The sequence below is a fragment of the Paroedura picta genome, chromosome 3, assembly GCF_049243985.1.
Source record: "Paroedura picta isolate Pp20150507F chromosome 3, Ppicta_v3.0, whole genome shotgun sequence".
NCBI lineage: Eukaryota > Metazoa > Chordata > Lepidosauria > Squamata > Gekkonidae > Paroedura > Paroedura picta.
Window position 1 is genome coordinate 106,138,074 of NC_135371.1, and position 27,620 is coordinate 106,165,693.

The 27,620-nt window shown below is 43.7% G+C and overlaps 1 protein-coding gene across 3 annotated transcripts; it reads left to right on the forward strand.

Annotated features, from left to right (window-relative positions):
• Window positions 1-3,110: 3,110 nt before the first annotated feature.
• SLC26A2 (solute carrier family 26 member 2) lies at window positions 3,111-26,697 on the forward strand. 3 transcript variants are annotated; one of them, XM_077327101.1, is made up of 4 exons: window positions 3,111-3,262; window positions 4,165-4,255; window positions 22,212-22,868; window positions 24,138-26,697. In XM_077327101.1, the coding sequence occupies exons 3-4, from the start codon at window positions 22,224-22,226 to the stop codon at window positions 25,641-25,643; spliced, it is 2,151 nt and encodes a 716-aa protein (XP_077183216.1). In that variant the 5' UTR covers window positions 3,111-3,262; window positions 4,165-4,255; window positions 22,212-22,223; the 3' UTR covers window positions 25,644-26,697. The 3 variants fall into 3 exon arrangements, with proteins under 3 accessions (XP_077183216.1, XP_077183219.1, XP_077183217.1); XM_077327104.1 differs by having other exon boundaries at window positions 4,165-4,238; XM_077327102.1 differs by lacking the exon at window positions 3,111-3,262 and adding an exon at window positions 3,561-3,639.
• The last annotated feature ends 923 nt before the right edge of the window (window positions 26,698-27,620 follow it).

Consider the following 27,620-nt stretch of genomic DNA (forward strand, 5'->3'; position numbering starts at 1 on the left):
AAGTTCCAGGTTTCTATGGAATAAAAATCTTTACAGCATCGGACTATCTTTTCGCCACCAGTTACTTCCACAACTTTCGGCTTTGGCCCAGACGCTTCATTCATTCTGGCGCTACTCGTACTAGCCGTCTGCTCATCCCCAGTAGCATATTGGACACCTTCCAACCTGAGGGGCTCATCTTCCAGTGTCATATCGATTTGCCTTTTGAACTTGTCCATTGGGTTTTCATGGCAAAGATATTGGAGTGGTTTGCCATTTCCTTCTCCAGTGGATCTCCTTTTGTCAGAGCTCTCAGCTATGACCGGTCCGTCTTGGGTAGCCCTACACGGCATAACTCATAGCTTCACTGAGCTACGCAAGCCCCTTGCCATGGCAAGGCAATGATCCTTGAAGGGGGATAATGCTGGATGCATCACCACAAACTTTTGTGGGATAGGATAAAAGCCAGAACCAGCCTGGAATGGGCATTAAACAATCATGAATATCACAAAAAACAATGGGATGCATTACAGACAATTTGGAACAATATTCTAGAAATGAAAGGGTATAAATCCTGCACCTATATTAATCCCTAGGCCAAAAGGCCTCCGGAACATCCCAGAACCAGCATTAAACAAACAAGAGTATCACAAAAATAGTGGGATCCAGTACAGACACTTGAGAATAATATTTTAGAACTATTAACCCGTTCCAGACCAAAATGGGCATTAAACAAACAAGAGTATCTCAAAAAGCAGTGGGGTGTATTTTAGGCATTCCAGAACAATATTTTGGAACTCCAATCACTGAAATATTGTGCACATTGACCTCTTTGGAGCTAAAATATCTCCAGAACAAGCTGGAATGAGCATTAAACGAACCATAAAAAGGTAAAGGTATCCGCTGTGTAAGCGCCGAGTCATATCTGACCCTTGGGATGACGCCTTCTAGCATTTTCTTGGCAGACTCAATACAGGGTGGTTTGCCATTCCCTTCCCCAGTCATTACCATTTTACCCCCCAGCAAGTTGGGCACTAATTTTACTGACCTTGGAAGGATGGAAGGCCTTGAGCTGGCTGCTGGGATCGAACTCCCAACCTCATGGTCAGAGCTTCAGACAGCATGACAGTTGCCTTACCACCCTGCGCCACAAGAGGCTCAAATGAACCACAGTACCTCAAAAAGCAGTGGGGTGCATTAAAGGCACCCCAGAGCAATATTTTGGAAATCAAAACATAAAAATGGTATGCACAGATTAACTCCTTTTCAGGCCCAAACGCCTCCAGAATGGGGGGAAGGGGAGGCAGTATTCCACAGAAGTGGCTGCATTCCAAACTAAACAGAGGTTTCTGGAGAGGTGCTAGGTAGTTGTTGCTCATGGGTTCAGGAGTGGACAGAACAAATCTGGGCCAACTAGAGGGTTCCAATTCACAGCACCTCTCCCAGATCTTTTCGACAGGGATGCTCCCAAGGTACAATGCCATCTGCTTTTCAAACCATGCCCAGTTGCCGTGATATTTCTTGCTTCCTCACTAGAGTCTCTGCCTTGTATCTCTCCCTGTCTTGTTCCGGGTTTCTGCTTCCTGACAAGTCAGCTACTGTACCGGAAGTCAGGACTTTCCACTGTTTCCCCCCATTTTGGCATGTCAGTCAATGTCACGTGGCAGAAATTCCCAATCACCTTCCATTGCCATGTTTGAGACTCCCCCCCCCCTTTCAAGGTTGAAATTAGTTTTTTAAAAAAAAATGAAATTGCCTCTGCAACGTGGCTTCAGGGAACAGGCTCCCTTGTGGACCCTGCAGAAGTGGGCTTTGAAAAGTCCTTTGAAAATAAGAACTGGAGGGGCGGAGGACGAAAGTGATGTTCATGGGTGGTGGTTGGGAGGGCAGGGAAAGGAATGGCAGGGGTTTTCCCTTCTTGAAGGCCCTGCTGTGACTTTCAGCTTGTTGTCCCCCACAGGAAGAAAGGAACTGCGGATTTATCCGCATTCCTTTATTGCGGGGCAACTGATGGTCAGATTCACAACAGCTGTAGGACACCCACGGGAAGGCGCCAACATCATCAGGAAGTGGGAATTAACCCCACGACCAGAAAAGTTCTGAGTCACCGCAAATTCCTCATGCAGAAAAGGTCTCAGGCATGCAGAACTTCACAAAACTTGCTGGGCATGTAGAGCTTAATAAAAGTTCCACTTTTTCATTTCTAAAATATTGTTCTTCACTGTCTGTAATTCATCCCACTCTTTTTAGTGGTACTCTTGTTTGTTTAATACCCATTCTGGGGTGTTATTCTAAAACATAAGTTGTAAAGATGCTGCTTTGGATAAGGCTGTGATGGGTGGGTGTATGTATGAACTCTTTCATTGTCCTGATGGAAACATGCATTTAAACCACAACAGCAATTACCTCTAGCAAAGAAAGTGGTACACCTGCCTATTATAACAAAACTACCATCTAGCTTGCAGAGCGTCCCTGGCTAAACATGATGTGTAAACTTCCATGGACAAACTGCATCAGCAACAGCCTGTGCCACCAAGTCTAACTGACCACCTGCTAGTTCAGCAGATCACAGCCTTGACAGGATCCATTCTGCGTGCATTTGGTAATGCAGTTTCAATGCATTTTAGAAATAGGACTCAATCTGCAGAAGAAAAATAATGCACTTTCAATGTGCTTTTGTGGCTGGCTTTTCCTGTGCAGAACAGGAAAATATGCTCCTAAGGTGCATTGAAGGTGCACAATGAAAGGGCATTCTCAAATGTGTTCAGAATGGGCCCGGCACTCCTCCTCAATAGACAGCTATCCGTCCGGAATCGACCCAGCCTTGTTGAGGCAACTTTTCAAACGCTCCACGGTTTTTCGAATGGAAAAGGTTTCCGTCCAGCGCATCCCGCTTCTCCGTCCAGCAGCCCCTCTGTGCGGCTTCCCCCCTACCCGGATGGAAAGGACCTTCCCCCGGTGGCAATTACCCAGCGAGCAGGCAAAGGGCCGTCCGTGCCCTTTGCAAGCCGCCGACGTCACAGGAGGCCGGGACGAAGAGGTCCCCGCTCCGAGGACCGGGCGCGGCCCTGGCGGCTGGCGGCTGGCGGCTGGGACGGAGGGCGGGACGGAGGGAGGGCGGGAAGGCGGGTGGGGGCGGGGTCCGAGTGGGCGTCCGGGAGGGTCCGCCTTCCTCCCGGGCGCCACGCTCTCAGTCAGCGCCTTTGGCTGCCAGGAAGGAGAAGGAGACGGAGACGGAGACGGAGACGGAGACGGAGACGGAGAAGGAGAAGGGCGGGCGCGGGTGAGTAGCGCGCTTCGCCCATTGGGTGGCTCGCGGGGGAGCGGGGCCAGGGACGGGAGCGCCGCGAGCAGCCGTCTCCCTGGAGCGGAAAGGGGGAGCCAAGTGTACAGTGGTCTCTTGACATGCCACCGTGCATCCGTGAAACTGTTCGGGGTTCTGGCAGCAGCGGAGTGCCGACCCTCCACCCACAAGCGTGGTCGGGGAAGAAGAGTTTTGCCTCCCGGGCATACCGGTCGGGGGATGATGCCTCATCTTGCGTGCGCTACTTAGGGGATGAAGTTGGGGCAGTTCGGGACCCCTGAGTGTGGTGTGTTGCCTCAGGGGTATATATGTTGACGGCACTGGATGCTGTGCGCTCGCAGCACCACGGAGGTCAGGTGTGGAGGAGGAGTGTCATGAGGGACTTTTTGATAGATGGGTGGGCAATAATTCTTGAACAGCTATGAAATTGAGGTCCGGTGGGGATGGAGGGGGCTGGTCACAAGATGTCAGGTGTATTTTCCTTGCTTATCTCCATACTTTACTTTTAAAATTTCCAACCACTCCCCAAGTTAACAAAACTTCCCTTTTTCAAGTAATTATGAATTAAAATGAATATTTTAGGCCAGTGGCACCTTTAAGATGACAACATTTTATTCAAGCCACTGGACTCAAACTTTATTCTGTTTCTTCAGATCAGCACGGCTCCCTGCCTAGATTTATTGAAATGAGTACATGCATCAAAGCTATCTTGAGGATAGCTTGGTGTTTGGAAGTATGTAGATCTGAGATAGCTGCTCAGATCACTCTCTGATTCTGAACTAATTGTATCTAATTTGTTGGCCTGGTTGACTATGTCTCCTAGCGGGCAAGAACATCCTTAAGCAATAACTCAAATCTTTTTGCTCCCGTTTCTATTACAGGGTCCAAGATAGGATTTACTGTCACAGAGCTCACAATTATGAGATCCCAGTGACTTCAGGACACCACAGTTGAAGTGGGGCAAGTAGAAATGTTAGCTATCTATCGATTTCCTTTCCCATTTTCTTTACATGTACATAGGGCAATAAAGGAAGAGAAATTGAAGAAATGTGACATTTGCTAAGATTTTAGAACAGAAGCACAAAAGGAAAGTGTAGTGGAAATTATATATTGGTTTGAGGTAAAAGAGGAGCTGTAGAATTCTGAAGGATCTAAAAATGAAGATTATGTTTAAATTTTATAAAGGAGATTTCGTGAATCAGACCTTTTACAGCTGGGTTTCAGGAGGAAATTTCTCAAGGGTATTCTTACACCTAAAACTAATAATGTTTGGTTGTTTTATAAAACATGTAACAAAGATGATAATCAACAGGAAAATAAAACATTAAAGAGAAGACAAGCCGTGCACGTATTCTCTCTCTGCGTGTGTATATGACAAAATGTTCACTAAATATGTACAGGTCTGTTAGGGTTTTTTTAGAGTTTAAAATTGTTTCATACTGGCCACAAATACATTTTTAAAATCCATGTATTTGAATTTGACAAAGAAGAGGCCAAAAGCACTTTGCATAAGGCTTATGATTTCCTTGTGACTTCTCTTTATTTTATTGACATTATTTATAGACTGCCTTTCTCACAGGTACTCAAGGTAGATTACACATAGTGAGTCAGTGCAATAAACAGGATAGTACTTTCAATAACCAATACGTTAGAATCTTAGAAATCTGAAACCACTAGAAAATACTGAAGCGTAGTAAAGGTATTTGCTTGACACATCTTTAAACCGCCCGTGGCGCCGCGGGCGCCACGCACTAAATAAATGGTTAAGGGCTTGCTAGGTGGGATTTGTCCATGATGAGGAAGGGTCCGGATTGGACCCTTCCTCACGACAGACAATCGGAGGGTCCCTCCGATTCCCAGCCCCAGCAACTGCAAGCCGCGCGCAGCGCGGCTCGCAGTTGCTCCCGGCCTGACGCGGTGAGAGGCGCAAAGCGCCTCTCACCGCGTCAGGCCGCCGCCCGAGGGAGCCCCTGGCAGTCGCGCGGAGCGTGGCTGCCGGGGGGCTCCCTGCCTGGTGGCCTGATGCAAGAACGCCGCCCAGGGCAGCCACCGCCCCATCGGACCGCTGCCGCCGCCGGAAGAACGCCGCCGAGGGAGCACCCACCCACAGTGAGTCCCTAGCGCCCGCTGCATTTAGCTGCAGCGGGCTTGATTACTAGTTATTACATAAATAGAATCCTACTTACAATAAGCTATACACAGCAGTATAGACCACAGTCCCTAATCATATCCACATATGTCTATAAACCATTTTGTACACTGCATACATTTCTTAATACTTCTTGTGATTACCTGTTTAGAAGCTTTCCTTTTCCTTTTATTAAGTTACAGAACTTTTTTGATAAGCAGTGTTCTGCCGTGTTCTTTGGAAGAATGCCGTAGTTATAAACATGCTTGTGTAATTGGAAATATCCACTGATTTAAGTTGAATTTATTTTCAGGACAGTGCTTTGATTGTCAGAATATTAAGGCTGGTTCATGTAGTCCGTTTTTCTGTCGCCCCTAACCTGGGAATTCCAGTTTGCATGGAAAGATCTCTGTAGCAATTTCTATAATATCCATAGCTGTAAAAATTTACTGTTAACTGTCTGCTGCCTATGTATGTGAATCTTTTCTGTACAAAATCTTGAACATGCATGACCAGCAACAGTCTACATATTAGGAGAAACTAGACATGTAAAGTCACTCCTGATCACATTATAAATATTAGTGTGGCGGGAATCTTTTATTTATAACATTCTTAAGAATTAGTTAGGAGCTTTATGTAAAAGTGAAAAAAACAGGACTTGCACATAGGCTTATGAAATACAGGAGAACAGACAATATTAATTACCCTGGAAGACCCAAAGTAGTGGTGGATCTAAATAGAAGAAAAAGAGATGATTCTGATGCAGTCAAAATGGGGCATCGTAGTGGTAAGGGGAACAAAAGCAAAGGTGTAAAGGTGAAGCATAGAATAAGCAATCCTAAACTTAGTGCAAAGGTTAATGCCGTTCCTTCAAAGTGTTGTGGACAAGAGTGAAAAGTCAGCAGGTAGATAAAACATGGAGCCTATCCCTTGTTTTAAACCTATATGTGACAGGTTGATTTTTCTCCCCTGGGAATGTATTGTTTTCTTCAGTATAGTTTCAGAGGGTAGCCAAGTTAGTCTGAAGTAGAACAGTTTGATCACTCAGAAACGGGTGGGAGTGTATTTTAATCTTCCAAGTCATTTTGTTGCTGACCTAAGAGTGGCAGTTCTCAAACAAAGAAACTTCAAGGGGTATTGAACTTGAATTAATTCACAACAATGGACCCCCCTGGGCTGAATAGGGCCAAGGGATTCTAATGCCACTATGGACACTAATTTTCCACTCACAAGCATTTCCCCTCTGCTCTAATCAAGCTGATTACACTGTGTTCTGTATCTTTACAACCTTTACAAACATTCTTTACAACACCCCTCCCATCTTCTGACTAGGATAAAAACACCTGGATCTCCATTCACACTCATGTCTGCTGTAGGAAAATCTTTTTGTCTCTAAGGCACTATTGGACTATTCATTAGTATAATCCTTAGTCTTAGCTGCTCTCATGATGAAGAACACCAAGGTGTGGTTCAGATGTCCGTTTAACCATAAACCCACTGGGTTACTGCACCCAAGCTGCTAACACTCAGTTGTAAAGTCCATATTATTAAGAGATCTATGGGTGTTTTCAACCAATGTCGCCTTGGTGATGTATGCTTAAAATAAGTGTCTGTCTGCATAGCCTTACCCTCCCTCAAGTAGCAACCAAAGGAGTGAAGTAGAGAGTGGAACATTTTCATGGCAATGTTAGGTTGTTTTTATTTATACATTATTGGAGAGCCATGAGGGGTGCTTGGCTGCCAGCAGCTCATGTACCTTTCGCATTAAATTTGGGGGCCCCTCTCTGTAACACAGAGATGGTGCACCCTAGGACTGGCTTAAAGTTTACTAATAATGTGTATGCTGTCCTTTAAGCACTTGGAAAAAGTATTGTACAAGCTGCAATATTATCATTCATTAAGCTAAAATTTTGCAACTCTTCCATATTGGAAGATCATATATTTGTAAAAAATGAAGAGAGGAACACTCCTAATTAGTTCTTGATGTTAGTCAGAAGACCTTTGTGGCACAATAGCCAGGAGCAATTTGTTTGAGGGAATGCTTTGCCCTTGCTTGTGGTTTGTGTAAGCTGCGGATGATGCCTCTTATAAATATTTTGTTTGGCTTCTTGCATAACTCAGCTCACAAAATGAATAGGGACTTTATTATGAGGCTGCTAGCTAACTTGCAGGCTTCATTTTAGTTGAAAGGCAGGAAAGAAATGGGGAATGTGTCTTGTTTCTCCAGCTGAGGGCATTCCTTCAAGTGGGCAAATGTATTCCAACCTGTATTTAAAGCTAGATGAGACAATGGCTGTCCTTTGTATTTAAATAGTGATATGTCCCTGTCTGTCAGTAATTAATGGCAGGCACTTTTCCAGTTATGAAAAGAAATAAGAGACTAGTTGCTGGCCCCATCCATCTCCACCAAAGCGTGGAAGCATCCCTGCAAGTGACAAGCTGTGGCCTTCCTTACCTATGGCTTAGCTCTCCACATAGGACTACATGGAAGTAAGCCATACACAAGTGTTACATTGTCCATACTGGCTCTCTTTCCCTTTAGAAACCAGACTTCTAGCTGTATCCTTTCCCTTTCTCCCTCTCTCTCTCCTTTCCCCCATCTGGTTTTCTCCCCAATAAGGATTCAAAGTGGCTTTTACAAATGACCTTTACAAAGAATATATCTATACTAGAGGCAAAGCCTGTTGTACCCAGGGAAACTATGGGTGCTAGGATGCACACCTGCACTGTGGCCTTCGTGGGGCCTGGTAACTTGGCAAAAGCATAAATCGTGGGAGGGAGAAGGAAGGAAGGAAGGAAGGAAGGAAGGAAGGAAGGAAGGAAGGAAGGAAGGAAGGAAGGAAGGAAGGAAGGAAAGGACTGACTGACTGACTGACTGACTGACTGACTGACTGACATAACACAGAGGCCCAGCTGGGTGCCATGGGGCTGGCGGGCAGCCTTTACTCCTTCTGCCCCTCCAGACCTTTGAGGTCCTGTCTCCAAACTTCAAGGAACATTCCTAACCCAGGGGTCACTCACTTCAAGGTATGGCCTGGAATTGGAGGTCATTTGCAGACTATAGAGATCAGCTCCCAAGGGGAAAATGGCTGCTTTGGAGGGGCAATGACATCTCCAGGATCCTGAAGATGAAAGGGCTGCTTGGGATGGGGGATCTCTGTGGCACTGTGCCCCAGAGTGGTTGTGGGAGGCCAATCTCCAGTTGGAACCTGGGGATTTGCTGGAATTACAGGTCATCCCCAGGCTGCAGAGACTGTGTGAGGTGGCACTCTCTGGCTTTGGATCCCATGGAGGTGCAGCAATGCCAGGCTACAGGTAGGAAACAAAAGATACATGCTGTGTGGCAGTAATTGCTAATAACAATAAACATCAAATAATCCATAAACTTGTCACAGTTTCTTCCTTTAATTGATAACAAAATTTTCCTGAAGCACTGAAAAGCTTTCAGTCTGCACGTTCTTCAGTTCAGTTCAATATCAAAATAAATTAAAAACAGTTGTTATGTTTCAAACAAAAATGAAAACATTGGTTGGCAAAGAACTTAAAGAGGATTTCTCAATTACTGCCTCTGTCAGCTTTTCTCAACTTTTTTACCATTGAAAAACCCTTGAAACATTTTTTGGGCTTCAAGAAACCCCAGAAGTGGAATCTCTAGGTCCCTGTCACTGTTCAGGGATGCCAGCCCCAGGTGGAACCTGGAGAACCCGCAGAATGAAAGCCCCTCTCCAGACAGCAGAGAACAGCACCCCTGGAGGAAAGGGCTGCTTGGGTCGGGGATGGAGGCTGTGTGGCACTTACTTCTCTGCACACACAGGACAAAAGAATTCCTTTCTTCTGAAGCTGCAAACCTTATTGACCACACAATCACCTCTCCATGTAGGAAATACCTGAGTGTCTCCCTCCTTGGATTGCTCTGAGAAGCCATTGGCCAGAAAGTCCAAATTTAAAGGAAAAGAATCCTATTACCCCCACTGAGCAAGTAAGAAAAGGATAGATTCAGATGAGTAGCCATGTTGGTCTGAAGTGGCACAATAAAATCAGAGTCCAGTGGCACCTTTAAGACCAACAAAGATTTATTCAAGGCAGGAGCTTTCGAGTGCAAGCACTTTTCCTCAGACTAAGAACTCCCTCCTGTATGCAAAACCAGTCTTGTGCTTCAAAAGTAAGAGGCACAGTGCCCAATACCTTCAGTAATGCATTTGGGGCTTTACTAATATTCACTTAAAAAAAAACCAGGGAGATACAACCAGGGAGATACAAAATGCTTATTCAACTACAGATGTTTTATTTTTAGGTCCATCTATATAAGTACCTCCTGAGGAACTGTATTGATTGCATCTCTTTACTTAACTGATTGTTCCTACTGTCATACTCTTGTGATTTTTGGGGACCTCTTTCTCACAAATGCTTTTCTTTTCAACAAGAATAATTCCAGTGGATTGGTCTTTCTGGATAATGTAATCAAAGGAAATTCTTGTGTCAAATTCATTTAAATTTATTTAAATAATTTTAGCTAAATTCTCTTTTGTAGTAGTAGGGAGAAATTAAAGGACTGTTTCATGGGAGATCAATATAACTCCTGAGCTCACAACGTGCTCAAAGTGGTCTTGCTCTGTTACAATCAATACCTGCTTCTTTAATGGAAAAGAACTTTCCACACTACATAATGAAGGCTTGTATGCTGGTATACAAAGGTTTAGTGTAAGCCAGCCAGCCAGCCTTGTGGTGACAGTCTGTTTTCCTTATTTGCCAGAAGTCTATTTCTGTAGTGTAGACATTTATACAGTGTGCATGTAATGAGTAGACCTCTGTCATGATATATGTATATCCTAGTACACTAAATCTGAGTATATGAAGCAGGCTCTTCAATAAAGAATATCTTGTGGGGAATATTTTTTAGGGTGACTGAAAGTCTATTAAGAGACCAGGGAAATTGACAATCCTTCAGATGCTAACCTATACTAACAAAATACAGAATAACCTGAGCAACTTGACAATAATTATTACTACTAGGTCAGATCCTGGGGGGAACTCTGGTGAGCCCTGCCTGCTGCACACTGTCCAACTAACTGCTCCTAAATATTTAGGAAACTTCAGAGGAGCTGGGGGGGAGGGAGGGAGGGAGGAAGGAAGGAAGGAAGGAAGGAAGGAAGAACACTAATGTACTTACTTGTGTGTTGGATTGTGTGGCACAATAGCACAAACAGCAAGCACAAATATCTAACTTCTAATTGGGTGTGGTGCTTTGGTAGAAATATAGTAAAATAAGCATGTATTGGTGACTGCAAGGAACACTGCCTGCCTGCTAATGGTAAGCAGATGTCTGGAGAGGCGGCATCTGTGGTGGAATGAGCTCCCAGATGACATTAGGACCCTGTGAAACCTAAAACAATTCCACATGGTCTGCAAAATGGGTTCTTCCACCAGGCTTTTGGTCGAGGCAAATGAATCTTCCACCAACCAGTGTCCAAAGGCCCCTCCCACTATCAAGCTGCACACACAAAAGAACAAACGCATAGTGCAGCAAAACTGAACCAAATATTCATTGTTGAATGTTAAATCAGACCAGTAATACCAAGACGTCCTATAATGTATTATAAGTTCTTAGTGTTCTAAATTGTTCTCACCATTTTAAAAAGTTATGTATTCCAAATCAAAATGTTATATTGTACCACATTATGATTTTCAAAGTGAATCGCCCTGAGCTACAAGGGAGAGTGGTATATACATTTAATTAATTAAATTAATAAATAATATGGTAGCCAGAAGTTTCCATCTTGGTAAGAAATGTGTCACAGAGCAATGGCTCCTGGGAATTTTAAAATTGTAAGTTAGAATTTATGTAGTACATTTCAGACTTTCAAGGCACTTTTGCTTATTTTGTAATCTTTACAGCATCCCTGTATAATTATCTTCATATTGAGGAAAAGCTAATTGCTAAGGCCTCCAAGTGAGCATATTAGAGCATATTAGATGCTACACTAGCTTCATAAACCTGCAAACGTAGGGATACCACTCCCCAGGTGGGACCTGGGAGCTCCCCCAGCTTTACTACTCATCCCCAGACTAAAGAGGAGTACCTCTGTCTTTAGGAACTCAGTTTTTAAAAACCCATTTTCTCATTTTCAGAATGGTCACCCTTTTCTACATCGTCTCATCTTTCTCTGCTCTATATATTGATTTACATTTCCCCTTTGCAAAATATGAATCTTCCTTCCTTGCTGAGGGGGCAACATTGTAAAAAGGATTAAATAAAGACTATTCTGTATCCCTGCAACTCAATGAAAGGTTTTGAGGCAGTCTTCTCTCTCCACCTGTTCTATCCTTAAGTTTGTTGTGAAATAACAATGACAGAATCCCCTTGCATGCTGCCCTAAGGAAGAGCAGGGGACAAATGCAGCAAAAATTTAAAATAATGAAGCCTAATTTCACAGAATGGTAAAGTTCCTGTACTAGGTCATAGTCAACCCTCCACACTATGCAGGACACTCACAACCCTATCGCTCATCCACTGTAACCTGCCACCCACTTAAATCTTCAGAGAATCAGCCTCTCCATCAGATGGCTATCTAGCCTCTGTTTAAAAATTTCCAAAGATGGAGAACCCACCACTTCCCGAGGAAGCCTTTTCCACTGAGAAATCACTCTAACTGTCAGGAACTTCTTCCAGATGTTTAGACAGAATTTCTTTTGCATTAATTTCATCCCACTGATTCTGGTCCATCACTCCGGGTCAAGAGAGAACAACTCTGCTCCATCCTCTATATGGCAGCCTTTTAAATACTTGAAGATGGTTATCAGAGCCCCTCTCAGTCTTTTCCTCTCCACTAAACAGACCAAGCTCCATCAACCATTCCTCATAAGCCTTGGTCTTCAAACCCCTCACCATCTTTGTTGCCCTTCTCTGGACAGGCTCCAGTTTGTCTACATTCCTCTTCAACTAGGGTGCCCAAAACTGAACACAGTACTCCAAGTGAGGCTGAACCAGAGCAGAGTAAAGCGGTACCATCACCGCCCGTGATCTGGACATAATACTCTGTTTGATACAACCCAAAATCCCATTTGCCTTTTTAGCCACCGAGTCACACTGCTGATGTATGCAATGTATGGCCTACTAAGATTCCTAGATACTTTTCGCACATACTACTGCCAAGACAAATCTCCCTCATACTGTATTGGTGTACATGGTTTTCCTACCTAAATGCTGAACTTTACATTTGTCCTATTGAATTTCATTTTATTCAGTTTAGCCCACTTCTCAAACCTATCAAGATCATCCTATGTTCAGATTCAGTCTTCTGTTGTGTTTGCTACCCCTCCCAGTTTAGTATTGTCTGAAAATTTAATAAGTACCCCCTCTAATCCCTCATACAAATCATTTATAATATGTTGAACAACATAGGCCCCAGGACAGATCACTGGGGCACTCCACTTGTCACTCTTCTCCAAGAGGAGGCTGAACCATTAACTATCCTTTGGGTACGATCAGTCAACCAGTTATTGATCCACCTGACAGAATTAGGATCCACACCACATTTAAACAACTTGTGAACAAGAATATCACGTGGAACCTTATCAAAAGCTTTACTGAAATCCAGATAAACTATGTCCACAGCATTCGTCTGATCCAGCAAGGTAGTCACATTCTCGAAAAAGGGATAAAGTTGGTCTGACATGACTTGTTCTTGTGAAACTCATGCTGAATCTTAGAAATCACGGCTCTCTGTTCCACGGCTCTCTGTTTTTCCCTTTCTTGAAGATGGGGACAACATTTGCCCACCTCCAATCCTCTGGCACCTCAACTGTTCCCCAAGATGTGTCAAAAATAATGGACAGAGGTTCAGAGATGACATCTGCAAGTTCTTTTAGTCCTCTTGGATGCAATTCATGTGGACCAGAAGAGTTTGTTTCATTTAAAGAAACTAGGTGTTTATAGAGTTCCCCACGGTGATCCTAGGCCACCATTCCCATCTCCCCCTGTTGTGATATGTTTTTGCCACATAGAACACCATTTCCCTCACAAGATAAGACTGAGGAGAAATCCAAACCTTTTCTGATGACACCAGTGTCATAGCCAGTCATTTATTTGAATTATTTTCCTCTCTCTTCCTAAGTCATGGCTACTTACAGGAAGAACTGAGGAAAACACAATCTGTGCTCCCAGATCCTTTACCTTTCCTCCCAGATCCACAAAATCTTTCTTAATGTGTTCCATGCCGTGCCAGGTAGTATCATTTGTTCGTACATGGATGAGAAGGAAGGAGTGGGCTTGATGAGCCTGTCCAGCCATTCTGTGACATCCTTGATGCACACACCAGGTAGGCAGCAGATCTCTTAAGACAACAAGTCTGGTCTACTCACTTGGGCCTCTACGGCTCTCAGCAGGGAATCCCCAGTTACCATTACCCTTTTCTTTGTTCCCTTGGAAGCAGTAGATCTCTCACCTGTTCAGGCTTGTGGATTGTTTTCTGGGCTTCGTGGGGGCTTGGGTGCCAAAGACCTAGAACTCTCACCTGTGGGGGCCTGAAAATTGTTTTCTGGGCTTCATGGGGACTTGGGAGCAGAAAGCCCCCTACAAACACAAAAGATTGGCAGCCTAAAAATCCCCCCCCCCTCCATTGAGTTGGGGGGTGTAGATGTAATACAACTGATCCTCAGGAGGGGCCATGCTGTTCCTAGTGCTGACACTGGCTCCAACCAAAGACCTGGTGAAATAGCTGTTTTGCAGGCCCTGTGGAACTGACAGCCTCGTCTAGGCCCGCAGCTCTCTTGGGATTTCGTTCTACCAGGTTGGGGCCAGGACCAAAAAGGTCCTGGCCCTGGTCAAGGCCAGGCACACTTCCTTAGGGCTGGGGACCTCCAAGAGATTTGCGCCTGCATAGCAACATGCTCTGCAAAGGACATAAGCAGAAAAGTCGTCCCTCAGATAGGCAGGGACCAAGCTGCGGATGTCCTTGAAGGTTAAAACCAAAACCTTGAACTTGATCCAGGCAAGAACTGGTAACCAATGCAGCTGCTTTAGCACCTGGTGAATATTAGTCCTCCGAGGTATTTTTGTGAGGACCCTGGCAGCTGCATTCTCTACCAGCTGGAGTTTCCGGGTCTAGGACAAGGGTAAGCCAGAGTAGAGCGAGTTACAGAAGTCCAATCTAGACGTGACTGTTGCATGGACCACAGTATCCAAGCAGTCTGGAGGCAGGTAGGGTGCTAGTAGCCTCGCCTGGTGCAGATGGAAAAACGCTGTGCAGGCTAGTCCTGGGACTGGGGCTTCCATAGACAGAAAGGCATCCAGAATCACAGCCAAGTTCTTCGCTGAGGATGAAATATCAAGCTGTACCCCAGGTAAGATGGGCAAACTCCCATCTTTTCCTGCCACCTTTCTGCTTAGCCACAGGATCTCTGTCTTTGAGGGGCGAGTTTCAGGCGACTCTGCTCTAACCATCCAGCAATGGCTTCCAAACATCTGGTGAATGTAACTGAGAGGAAGTCCGGGTGGCCAAGGGCAGTCAAGGATCAAACTACATAGACTGGGCTGGGTGAGAGCTCATGGATGCTCTAGGGCTAGCATAAAACTCATGTTTAGCCACCCTAACCACCATCTTATACACCCTCATAAGCATGCAATAAGATGTTCTTGTTGCTTTGTCACAAGACTTCTTCCACACTCGCTGTAGCCATCTCACTTCCTTCTTCCTCTCCCTTAACTCCCTAGTATACCAGAGAACCAGTTTGAGGTGAAGGCAGAGAGGGCACCTGGGAGTGATCTTGTCAATAGAGGCAGTCATGCAGGACTGCCAGTCTTCCACTAACACTACCAGTGAGTCACCGGGAGTCATTGGGTTCTGCAGAGCGGGAGTTGTCAACCCCCAGTCTGTGGCCCTCTACCAGGCCGCGAAGGCCTCGGTGACAGGCTGCCACGCCTGCCTCTCCCCCCCCACAGAGAGGCTGCCACGCCTGCCTCTCCCCCCCCCAACAAAGCGGCTGCTTTACTCGCGGCCCGGCTAGTTTTCAGCTGTGAGAGCTGGGGGGTGGGGGGAAGAGGCAGGCGCGGCTGCCGGCATGCACGGCGCCCAGGCCGCCGGCTCTTCGCCACCCCCGGAGGAAGTCCTCAACCTTAAAAAGGTTGGAGACCGCTACTGCAGAGCATTCAGGAATTTAATTGGATCCATAAGTCTCCGCAGGCAGGCTAAAATACGCCTGCCGCCCACACAGGAGGGTGTGGTATCTTGAGCCGGGCCTTCAGGGCGTAGTCGTCTGACCATGGAATGGGATCAGTTGCCATCAGATCCGCCTTTACCCCAGCACTGAAGACAAAATCAAGTGAGTGGCTGGCCTGATGAGTGGGTCCAGTAACTAACTGGGAGAACCCCAATGCCTCCACAGTCTACTGGACGTCTGTGCATTTTCTGCGCTTTTTCAAAGACTATGTGTGATCTTAGGTTTATTGGAATTGAGTTCTAACTTATTCAGCATTCAATATTTGTACACCATCTTTTGTAGTCTTTTTAGTCCTGTACAGGTATGGTAGAGAATATCTGTGTTGTCAGCATAAAGGAGTATAGGTACTCTTAGAGGCAACTGGCAGGGCATGGCCATCTATTGAAAGCAAAGTGGGGGTTAAGTCATGCAGAAAAAGATTGAAAAGGATGGGCCCAAGAAGGCAGCCCTGCTTTGTTGTTGGAAATCTTGTCTGTCAGTTTCCCATCCCTGGTATACTTGATTTGACAATTAGTGGAGGAATGAAGTTTTAAGAGCTAGGGGTAGAGAACCATATTGTCACTGTATAACCATATTGTCACTGCATTGATATTTTCTGAGAGCCTAGAGAGGAAGAGACAAACTGGGCCCATCCTGCATATGGCCTTGACTGGGTTTAGCTGGGTCGACTAGCTTATTTTATACGTGTTTTTCCGACAAACTACTTGATCCCTTATGTAAAACCCTGAATGAAATAAAAAATATGGGTTTGCTAGATTCCTGGAGGGAGGCCAATATTATGCTAATTCCCAAATCAGAAACAAACTCTCTTAAATGTGAGTGATTTTAGACCAATTTCATATGAATTTTGAAGGGAGATCAGAAATGATGTGATGATTAAAGGGTTGCAGATAAAAAATGAATTTAAAAGCATATGCAGATGACCTATCGATGATTTGAGGTGATCTGGACAAAAACATACACAATTTAATGTTGAAATTAAATAAATTTGGGATGACATCAGGATTAATGTTAAATAAGAATAGGTCTAAAATGATAGTTAAAATATATATGGTAAAAGAAAATTTTGGGGAACATTTGCCAGTATCAGTCAATCACTTACTGTATATATCATTTATGAGAGTTCTAATGTAAACCGCCTTGAGCCAAAAGAGAGGGGAGTATATAAATATAATAAAATAAATAAATTTATTGCATGTAGCCAAATGCCACTGGAAATATACAAACAAGTGACTGATCATCTCAACAACTAAGTGTTTATAATATATAATATAAAATCACTTTCATAATCCAGTACACAAAATTTAACCAAATCAAATAAAATCAAGTCTTGCAAATCTATTCCTAATTTCCATTGCAGCTAAGGTGAAAAAAACTACACTATGAGTTATACAAGAGTCCAAATCTGACAATAGCAAGTACAATACCTCTGGCTCTCTGTACCCTTCATACATAACAAGAAGCTTTTCCAGAAATGTGAATCTCGGCTCTGAATAAAGGGGGCAGTGGAGTACGTAATGAATTACATCTTCTACAGCTGGTTCTCCACAAATGTAGGTTGTTGTTTCAACCAGCACCTGAGCATATGTACCTTTTAAATAGGCTTTCGGCATAGTCTGAAAATGTAGGGTCGTAAAAGCCTTTCTAAGCTTAAGGTTACTGATGTTTCTTAAATATGATGAACAATCAAAATCTGTTTTAATTTTCCTATACCAAGGAGAAATTTAGTGAGATTTATTATTGTTCTATTGTTTATGGCATCACAGTTAAATACCCATTCATGAATGGTGATTCCTGGGACAGGAGATTCCTGGGACAGGAGCATTTGGCTCTTTACCAATGGCAACCCCACTTCTGGCTTACAGAGACTGACCAAAGCAAATAAGAACTCTTCAATGTCAGCATTATACAAGGGGGACGGGAAGTGTTTGCAGCCAAAATCCAAATAAGAATGCAATTGCAAAGCTAGAAAAAGAAATACATTTGCCAAGGAGTGAGAGAGTAAAAGTGAGAAAAATTAACTCGGCTTCAGGCTACCCTCCTCCTGCAGGCAAGAGTTATAAACTTATCTCAGCGTGTTCCATTCTTTCTCAGCATATTTCAACTCTACTTTGCAAGAAAAGAATTAGGCTCAAATAGCCCCTGTACTTAAAAGGGATAAAAAGGTTGGGGACCACTGCTTTAAACCATCAAACGCTGGCAGGGGCTCATGGGAATTGTAGTCCATGGACATCTGGAGCACCACAGGTTGACTACCCCTGCTTTAAACATTAGGTAGAAGGACTTAGCTGATTTCATTTGGCAAGGGAGAAGAGCCAGAGTAAAGATGAGAATGTTACGTGATTGCTATGATAGAGGTGGTTTACAAGTGCAAACTAGAAGATACAATTTGAGACAATTGTGATGACTTGGATAAAAGAGGTTACTATTAGAAAATCAAAGATTATTACAGTTAGAAGGAGAGGGACTAACTTTCATTTAGCATGCCTTTCTGTGGTACGGAAAGGAAAGGTTTAACCTAAAATTTAGATATCATGACATAAGATTTGCTGTTAGTAAAGTTTGGCTTAAATACAGAAGGAAATTTCTAGACAAGGTCCCACTCTGGCTGTCCCCACATGAAGCATTATTCAAGAGCCCATCAGGAGCTTATGTATGGTGGTTTATTTACAAAGAAATTGTTAATAAAAACAATTAGAGATGGTAAAATAGATTATAAGCTGAAATTATTAGAAAGTTTAAAAGAAGTGGAAATATAGATGGGTGGTGATATCCAAAAAAAGGGATAGATTTATAAAAGATAAGTCTGAATATGGATTTGAAGAAAAACCTTTTACACTAATAACTTTATTATTTTAAGATAAAGAGCATCTAATTAGTAAAGTCAACAAACAATGTTTAACTTTACAAATGGAAAAGGGTGAGATCAAAGACTTTATGATGATGTGGGTCAAAATAATCCAATTATCAGACTGGCAATATGTGTGGAAGAAAGGAGTGAAATTTTCAGCAAGTTATGTCTTCAAAGAAAACTTACATAAAATGCACTACCGCTGGTATATGACCCCATTACAAATTTTAAAGAAAAAAGAAAATAAGTGTTGGAAATTTTAAGAGGACGTTTTCCCGATCTGTGGTGGAGTTATAAAAAGGTATAAAAAAATTAGAGAGCAATTCATGAGATTCGAAAAATACTGGGTCAGATGATACAGATGAAGATGGAAGCCTATTTTTTTTGGTATCGTATACATAAAAAGTGATTCATATTTCCTATGACATGCCGAAGGCTCCAAAGACTATTGATGGAATCTCCCTCCCCCCAGGGTCAATTGCTGCTCTTGCTCAGGATTCCACACCCCCTTTTCTTTCCAGTCTGCTGTAAAGGAAGCCTCTAACAGCCCCTGATTGAGGAGAGGGAGGTGTTTCTGAGAGCAACACAGGGGAGACTGAGGGCATGGATGTGCTTTCCTTTTGAGGGGGGAAAGCTTTCCCCTTCTGCCTAACAGTTGGATGACAGGGAGGCCTCAGAAAAGCCCCTTCTCACTTAAAGTACTGCTGTGGCCAGCCTCGCTGCTGGAAGGAAAATGCAGCCCAGCCATGCATGTCTCTTTAAGTATTTGAAAGGTTGTCACTTGGAGGAGGGCAGGATGCTGTTTCTGTTGGCTGCAGAGGAGAGGACACGCAGTAATGGGTTTAAACTACAAGTACAACGATATAGGCTAGATATCAGGAAAAATTTTTTCACAGTCAGAGTAGTTCAGCAGTGGAATAGGCTGCCTAAGGAGATGGTGAGCTCCCCCTCACTGGCAGTCTTCAAGCAAAGGTTGGATACACACTTTTCTTGGATGCTTCGGGCTGATCCTGCGTTGAGCAGGGGGTTGGACTAGATGGCCCGTATGGCCCCTTCCGACTCTATGATTCTATGATTCTTCTCCATAGCTCTTTGAACACATGAGGCCTACCTTGCAGGGTTGTTATGCAGATGAAATTGGATGCTATTACAGGGATTCTTTTGCCTCCTGTTTCATCTGCACAACAACCCTGTGCAGTAAGTCTCAAGTGTTTCATCTCCACAACAACCTGTGTAGGAGGTCTTAAATGTTTCTTCTGTACAACAACCCTGTTCACCTTCCAAAGCAGGCATTTCTGCCTGGGGAGCTGATCTTTATACTCTTGAAATGAGCTGTAATTCCAGGATATCTTCAGGCCCCACTTGGAGGTTGGTTACCCCTAGGTTGGAAATATTCCTGGAGGTTTGGAGGATGGCCTTAAAATGGCACAATGCTTCAGAGTCCACCCTCCAAAGCAGCCATTTTTGTCCGCAGAGCTGATCATTAGAATATAGAGATGAGCAGCGATAGTAGAGACAATGGTAATGATTTGCAGGCTGAGGTTGGGGTAGAGTGGTGCAGTTGTGTCCCTCATGGGCTATGAGCTTCGCCCAGCCCTTACCAACAACTGTTTGTGTTTTGGGGCGCAGACAGACAGACCAGCATGGGTCCTGCGAGTCTGAAAAGTGCAGGAAGATCTAGATAAAGAATATTTACAGCCTGAAACTGTAAATGGTGAACAAGTAAATGGCTGGAGAGACAGAGGAACTGAAGTGACTTTTCTCAAGCTTATTCTGGTAAATAAAAATCACTATTTGCCAGGAAGGTCCTACAAAATCAAAGTGGCCCAGAATTTCATGTGGAGTTTTACAGGAAAGTAGACAGTAAAACTTTGGGGGGAACTAGGTGATCCACTTTTTATTAGGCAGTGACTTGGCCTTGCAGACAACAACAGGGATTGCAGTTGCCAGCAGAAGGTCTGAGGCTTCAGAAGGGCAAACATCACCAGCCAAGCAACAGACTGTGCTAGCCAATGTGCACTTCTTTTGAAGGGATGCATGTGAGGGGAGAGAGCTTTCCCTTCGGCCTAACTGCCTGGAAATGAGCTGTACTTACAGTGGATCCTCAGACCCCACCTACAGGCTGGCATCCCTACACCTCAGTGGGGTACAATGCTACACAGCCACCCCTCCAAAGCAGCCATTTTGTGCCTGGGGAGCTGATCTTTATAGTCTGGAGATGAGCAGCAATTCCAGGAGATCTCCAAGCCCTACCTAGAGGTTGGCTGTCTCTCATCTGAACATATTCCTTGAAGTTTGGAAGTGGGGCTTCAAAAGTGTGTAATGCCCCCACAGCCACCTAGCACCCGCTGACTTATTTCAGGTCAAGAAAACATGACAGAGAAGAGGTAAAGTTGACAGATTGGTGTAGGTTCATGTTCTGGAACCCCACACTTCCTAGGTTTGCTTGAACCTGACTAGGGTGAAGACTGCTATGCACAGAGAGACCTACTCGTAGGGTTGCCTGCTTCCAAGTAAGGCACTAAACCCACACCAAACCATGCCCACTGCATTACACAACACAAAACAAGTACTGAGGCACTGGGATACCAAGGTGGCAAATAAAATATCCAAAATAGACTTCTGTGGAGTCTTCAGTCTTCTGTTATTTCTTTATTCTTATACTAGAAGTAGAGCTCGCTGTAATATTAAGACAGTGGGTGCTAGCGGGGCGTTGGAGTTTTGCGGCGCAGCGGGGACGGATCGGAGGCCAGCCGGTGGGCGGCCCGTGAAGTTTCGACGAGTGCCCTTAAGATGAGGAGTCCCTCTGGATTGAGACTCCTAGACAAAATATATAAATAAGCAATACAAGATGCCAGAGTTAATTGTTGGTTTCAGCAATTGTGCTAAATTTTGCTAAAGTGCTAAAATTTACGCTTCTTTTGTTGGATTATCTGAATAATATTGTAAGATTTATAAACTGCTCATTTTGTTATGCTTTTTTGAGCGGGAACAAAATACCTCTTTTCAATATACTGTGAAAGCAGTAGGAAGTCTTTCTTCTTTCTTTGTACATTTTTGTACTCTAATTGTTCTGTATATCTTGTATGTTTTATATGTTTCTTTGAGCTTCAATAACATTTTTTTAAAGATGTAAGCAGGGTGGCCAACACATACCACTGTTTTACCTCTCTAGAATTTGGGATTTCCTCTGTTAAAGAACCCTAATTTTTGCAGAGATGTTGGTATGAAGTTCCTTTAGGAGAAACAGTAAACATTTCTATATGTTTGTGCCTGTCAACTTCATCCAAAGATGTTCTCTATCAACAGAGTCAAAGGCAGTTGTCAAGCCTACATAGACCACATGCAAGGATTTAGTAATCTGAAAGCCCAGAACAAAATTTCTCACAGTGCTGTTAATGGGGTTTATATTTGCTTTTTCTTCTTTCAGATACTGATTCATTTGTCTCCTTTAGAGTGTCACTCATTGCTTTAGTAGCCAAGATAATATGGGCTAGAATAGCATTCAAAGATTTATTTGATTAATACTTTTTGTTTTTTGTTTTAATGCTGATATTTGTAATTACGTTATATTGTCAGATTGTAACAGCCTTTGGCCACAGACAGTAAACTTTATCAATCCTTTTTCAGAGGCAAGGTTTCTGTGGATTTTGCTTTGATAAGCCTGAAATCTGTAAGCTGACAGAACAATTTTTTCTTCTTGTTTGTTCCCCACTCCACCCCCATCCTAGTGAGCCTTGAGGATGGCGGCAGAAGCAGAAATCAACCATGTCCACTCCACATTTGAGTTGGCAGAGATAAATGATGACAAACCCAAGTGTCGTCCCAGAATCTCCCTGGAACCCGTACAAAGACACACCAATGTCAAGGCATATTTGATGAAGAAAGTGAGGAAAGCCTGCAGCTGCACTCCAGCTAGAGCCAAAGACCAGATCACCAGTTTCCTCCCTGTGCTAGAATGGCTCCCCAAGTACAATCTGAAAGCGAATATCTTGGGCGATCTTATGTCTGGTCTAATTGTGGGGATCTTGCTGGTTCCACAGTCCATTGCTTATTCCCTACTGGCCGGCCAGGAACCTATCTATGGTCTGTACACAGCCTTTTTTGCAAGCATCATTTATTTCCTGTTTGGAACATCCCGTCACATATCTGTCGGCATTTTTGGTATACTCTGCCTGATGATAGGAGAAGTGGTAGATCGTGAACTGCACAGAGCTGGATTTGAAATGGAGCCCAGTGTTCCTAGCAGTTATCATTCTGATATGAGTGTTTATGTAGATAACAGCACCCTGGGGCTTATGAACCAGACATCACAAGTACTATGTGATAGAAGCTGCTATGCCATTACCGTTGGTGCCACTGTGACTTTCGTTGCTGGAATTTATCAGGTATGAGGGGATAGTTCAAAGAGTAGCTTTGGGTCTACTTGTCTTTCTGTCAAATGTACCTGACCAGTACAGCATTATGCATTTTCTTTTGGTTCACTGAGATCCAGAATCCTTATTGATCAGATTTATTATTATTATTATTATCATCATCATCATCATCATTATTATTATATTTCGATTTATTCCCTGCCAGTTCCCAATCGGCTTGTGGCGGGTTACAAAGTCTTATAAAACCCACATTAAAAGAGGAAAAAATTCCAACATAGTGGGGAAAAAATCCCACCCATCCCTTACTACAGGAGGGGTGAAGAAGGAGGTCAATGATGTACTACTCATACCCAGTGCCTCCAGATAAATTTGGTGTTTAGCCTTGATCTTTGTTTTCCCCCATAACTTTTTCCAGACAATAATATATCATTGTCTTGCACCACAGAGATTATTGGAACTGAAACACCATTACCTCCTCAGGTAGGAAGGAAGTTATTGAAGTAATTGCAGAATTTGGTGAGGGTGGCGTGGATCTGACTTTTTGTAAGAGGGTGGTCAAATGGGGGGGGGGGAATCTCCTGTTGTAGAAGGGGGAATTAATAATGTATTGGTAATGTTTAGTGAAGAGCCTCTTGTGGCGCAGAGTGGTAAGGCAGCCGTCTGAAAGCTTTGCCCATGAGGCTGGGAGTTCGATCCCAGCAGCCGGCTCAAGGTTGACTCAGCCTTCCATCCTTCCGAGGTCGGTAAAATGAGTACCCAGCTTGCTGGGGGGTAAACGGTAATGACTGGGGAAGGCACTGGCAAACCACCCCATATTGAGTCTGCCATGAAAACGCTGGAGGGCGTCACCCCAAGGGTCAGACATGACTCGGTGCTTGCACAGGGGATACCTTTACCTTTACCTTTAATGTTTAGTGATTTTGTGAATGTCTTTTCCAGCCATTTGAGCCTATTGCACCACAGATCTTCTTGCTTCCTTCCTTCCAAGCCATCTGTGGGTGTGTACAAGGGGGTGGCAATCCAGACTCACTGTTTGCTTTGCACTCTGCCTTCACCCTGCCAAACCACAGATTCAGAACTATGTCACCTGACTGGTTAATTGGTCCCCAGGCCTGACACACATTTGAAAAAATTCAAGACCTTTCAACTCATTATTATGACCTGAAGGTGCAGCTTGACTCTTCAAGTGCAGTTGTGCCCAAGCAGTTTGGATACCTGTGTTAGTCCTTGTCTTCAGACCCAGGGTGCAAACTGATCTTGTATATTTCTTATTATTTTCAGGTTGCCATGGGCTTCTTCCAGGTGGGCTTTGTTTCTGTTTACCTCTCGGATTCCTTGCTCAGTGGATTTGTTACAGGAGCTTCCTTCACAGTCCTCACTTCCCAAGCCAAATATCTCTTGGGCCTAGACATTCCTCGGAGCAATGGCATTGGCTCTCTGATAACCACTTGGATAAACATATTCAGAAACATCCACAAGACCAACCTCTGTGATCTCTGCACTAGCTGCTTATGCCTCCTTGTTCTCATTCCAACAAAAGAGGTGAACGAGCGGTTCAAAACCAAACTCAAGGCACCCTTGCCTACTGAGCTGGTGGTGGTTGTGGTAGCTACACTAGCCTCTCACTTTGGCAAACTGCAAGAGAAGTATGGTTCCAGTGTAGCTGGGCACATTCCAACTGGCTTTTTGCCACCACAGCCACCAGACTGGGCAATGATTCCCAGTGTGGCTGTGGATGCATTGGCCATAGCCATTATTGGCTTTGCCACTACTGTATCTCTCTCCGAGATGTTTGCCAAGAAGCATGGCTACACTGTTAAAGCCAACCAGGAAATGTATGCCATCGGTTTCTGCAACATAATTCCCTCTTTTTTCCATTCTTTCACAGCCAGTGCTGCTCTTGCCAAGACGCTTGTCAAAGAGTCAACAGGCTGTAAGACTCAGGTCTCTGGGGTGGTGTCTGCCTTAGTCATCCTGCTGGTCCTTCTTGTGATAGCTCCCCTGTTCTACTCCCTCCAGAAGTGTGTCCTAGGTGTTATAACCATTGTCAATCTCAGAGGAGCCTTGCGGAAATTCAGTGACCTGCCCAAAATGTGGCGGTTAAGCAAAGTAGACACCGTGATTTGGGTAGTCACTATGTTGTCTTCAGCTCTGATAAGTACTGAACTTGGGCTTCTGATTGGGGTCAGCTTCTCTTTGCTGTGTGTCATTGTGCGGACCCAGAAACCAGAAGGACAACTATTGGGCTGTGTGCCGGAATCTGAAATATACGAACCCCTTCTTGCATACAGGGATCTTCAGACAATGCCAAGCATCAGAATTTTTCGTTTTGAAGCACCTCTCTACTATGCTAATAAAGAAACCTTCAAATCCATGCTATACAAGCTGACTGGAGCCAACCCTTTGTTGGTGTTGGCAGCAAAGAGAAAGGCAGAAAAGCAAAAGTTTCGTGAGGAAAAGGCCAATTCTAATGGAAACCAGGCAACGATCTCAGTGCAGCTTGTCACTCAGCCACTGGAGTTCCATACTATCGTGATCGACTGCTGTGCAGTGCAGTTCTTGGATACAGCTGGGATCCTCACACTCAAAGAGGTTCAGAAAGATTATGGGGAAATAGGCATCCGGGTGCTGCTGGCTCAGTGCAGTCCTTCTGTAAGGGATTCTCTAAACCGAGGGAAGTATGTTAAAAAGGGAGAGAAAAATCTCCTCTTTCACACTGTGCACCAAGCTGTGGAATATGCATTGTCTGCCTATGAACAAAATGGGTGTTATGACTCTGAAGCGTAGTCCATGCTGAATAGTTGCCAAATTCAGGAAAAGGCATATGTGAGAATGCTGTGCATACCCTCACACAGATGTTATTCTTTGTATGTCATTCACTGTACAAGATGTACAAGATGTAAAACGTCAAAACACATTTGTTAATACCTGCGGTGTTGGATAGGGCATAGAATGTAGTGATGGTTAATGACTGGCAGCATGCACACCCTGTTAATGACAAACTTTCAGGACAGATATTCAAATAAGATAGATGCGCCTCTTTCTCCTTTTGATGTTTTCCATGTTCCTGATTTTTTCATCTCCCATCACAACTCAGACTTGGGCTTGAATATACAGCTCCATCCTTCTAGATGGTGCTTTGCCCTGAAACAGCAAATGTCATCATATTTATTTGATCCTTCTCCACGATTCTTAGCAAGCAGAGCAATTGGCTTTCTTCGGACTTCCACCCTTACTGAGAATTGACAGTTGACATTTTGCTGGGTTTGACTTCTTGATGCCAGTGCTTTAAAAGTTATTCAGAAGTGCCTTTACTAAATAAATTAAAATGCCAAATTTTAGCAGTTTTATAACTGGCATTTTAAATCAGTGTTCTTTATAACGTATGAAGCAAGCTGGATAGTTATTTAAGTTCTTGAAAATGTCTTTGAAAACCAAAGCACTGACCCTTCTGTTCAGAAGACCAGTGGATGGTGGCTACAGGGTCATCAAAGCGGATTACAGGGTGGCAAATTAAGGCATTTCCCATTGCTCAGGTGGCAGGGAATAGATGTCCTTCCAGCAGCTGTCTTTGTTACAGCCTCATTTAATAAGATCCAGGTGATTAAGCATTTCATAGAACTTCTTGTGCATTGCTCAAATGTCTTTGCAGAAACATGATCTTAAGGGTGTATTCATGTTTCCATAGGCTGTGTAAAATGCAAATAGATGAGACCAAAGCAAAAACCTTTTCAGATAATTTCAAGTCTGTCGCTTCATTCTGTAAACTGTTAATGGTGAAAGGGCTATTTAAACGGGTTTTTAAAAAATGATCAGTTGTAAATATATATTTTTGACAAAACATTATTTTGCATAATATGTCTAACTATTCTATTTTAAAATGTTCTCTAGCACTTACAGAGGAAGGATGAAGCAGCTCTGCTACATGTCATTATTTGCTTTCCTAGCACATGCAAATATGTGCTGTAGCAACATCATTATCGTGGTAGTTAATTATGAGGATAATGTTTCCTTTACAGGCTCATTTGTAAGCACTGCAAATTCATAGGTATCAGCCATGGTAAAATTCCTGTTAGATCATGATATTTAATTTCACAGCAGGTTTCCCTGCAGTGTGGAATTCTTTAAAACATAGGATTTTAAAAATGGGATCATAATTTCTTATGTAGGCATGTTGGACTCTGTCACCCATGAAGGTCGCTGGAGCCCCTCATCACTTGCATGTCTTGCCAGCTCCATACCAGATTGGTGATCACCATGTCTGTTTTGCCATGTGAGAGGAGACGGATAAAGGAGCGCTTGGGCTGTAGTTTTATCTGATCTGCTTAGCTGCTCAGAGGAAGTCATAGTTTTATTTTTATTAAGATTGTTATATGTATTCATGGTTTCATTCCCTCATCCCCAGTTTACAAATCAATTCAACATGCACAATACTCTCTCCACATAAAATGTCTAGAGCCAATCACCCAAGAAACATTTATTACAATGTTGAAACTGCTGATACTGCTTAATATTATGTTTACAGTAGCATCCGTTTGCTGTTAATAATTTCAAGATTAAATTCATGTTCCAAATGGAACATTTCCCACCCCACATCTCTGCCCCTGGACAAGGGAAAGGCACATCCCCTGGCCCAGAAGGGTAGCATCGTTTTGGTGGATTTCCTATCCCTTCATTGCATCTGATGCGGTTCCTGAGGTAGCTCTTTGGATTCCAGAATACAGGGAGAGGCAGGAAAGATGTCTGCCAGTACAACTCTACATC

What these genes read in the sequence shown, in the direction of transcription:
- SLC26A2 (XM_077327101.1), top strand. Translation starts at nt 22,224, where the DNA reads ATGGCGGCAGAAGCAGAAATCAACCATGTCCACTCCACATTTGAGTTG. An exon ending in TCGTTGCTGGAATTTATCAG is followed by an intron (nt 22,869 to 24,137) that starts GTATGAGGGGAT and finishes TATTATTTTCAG; the next exon opens with GTTGCCATGGGCTTCTTCCA.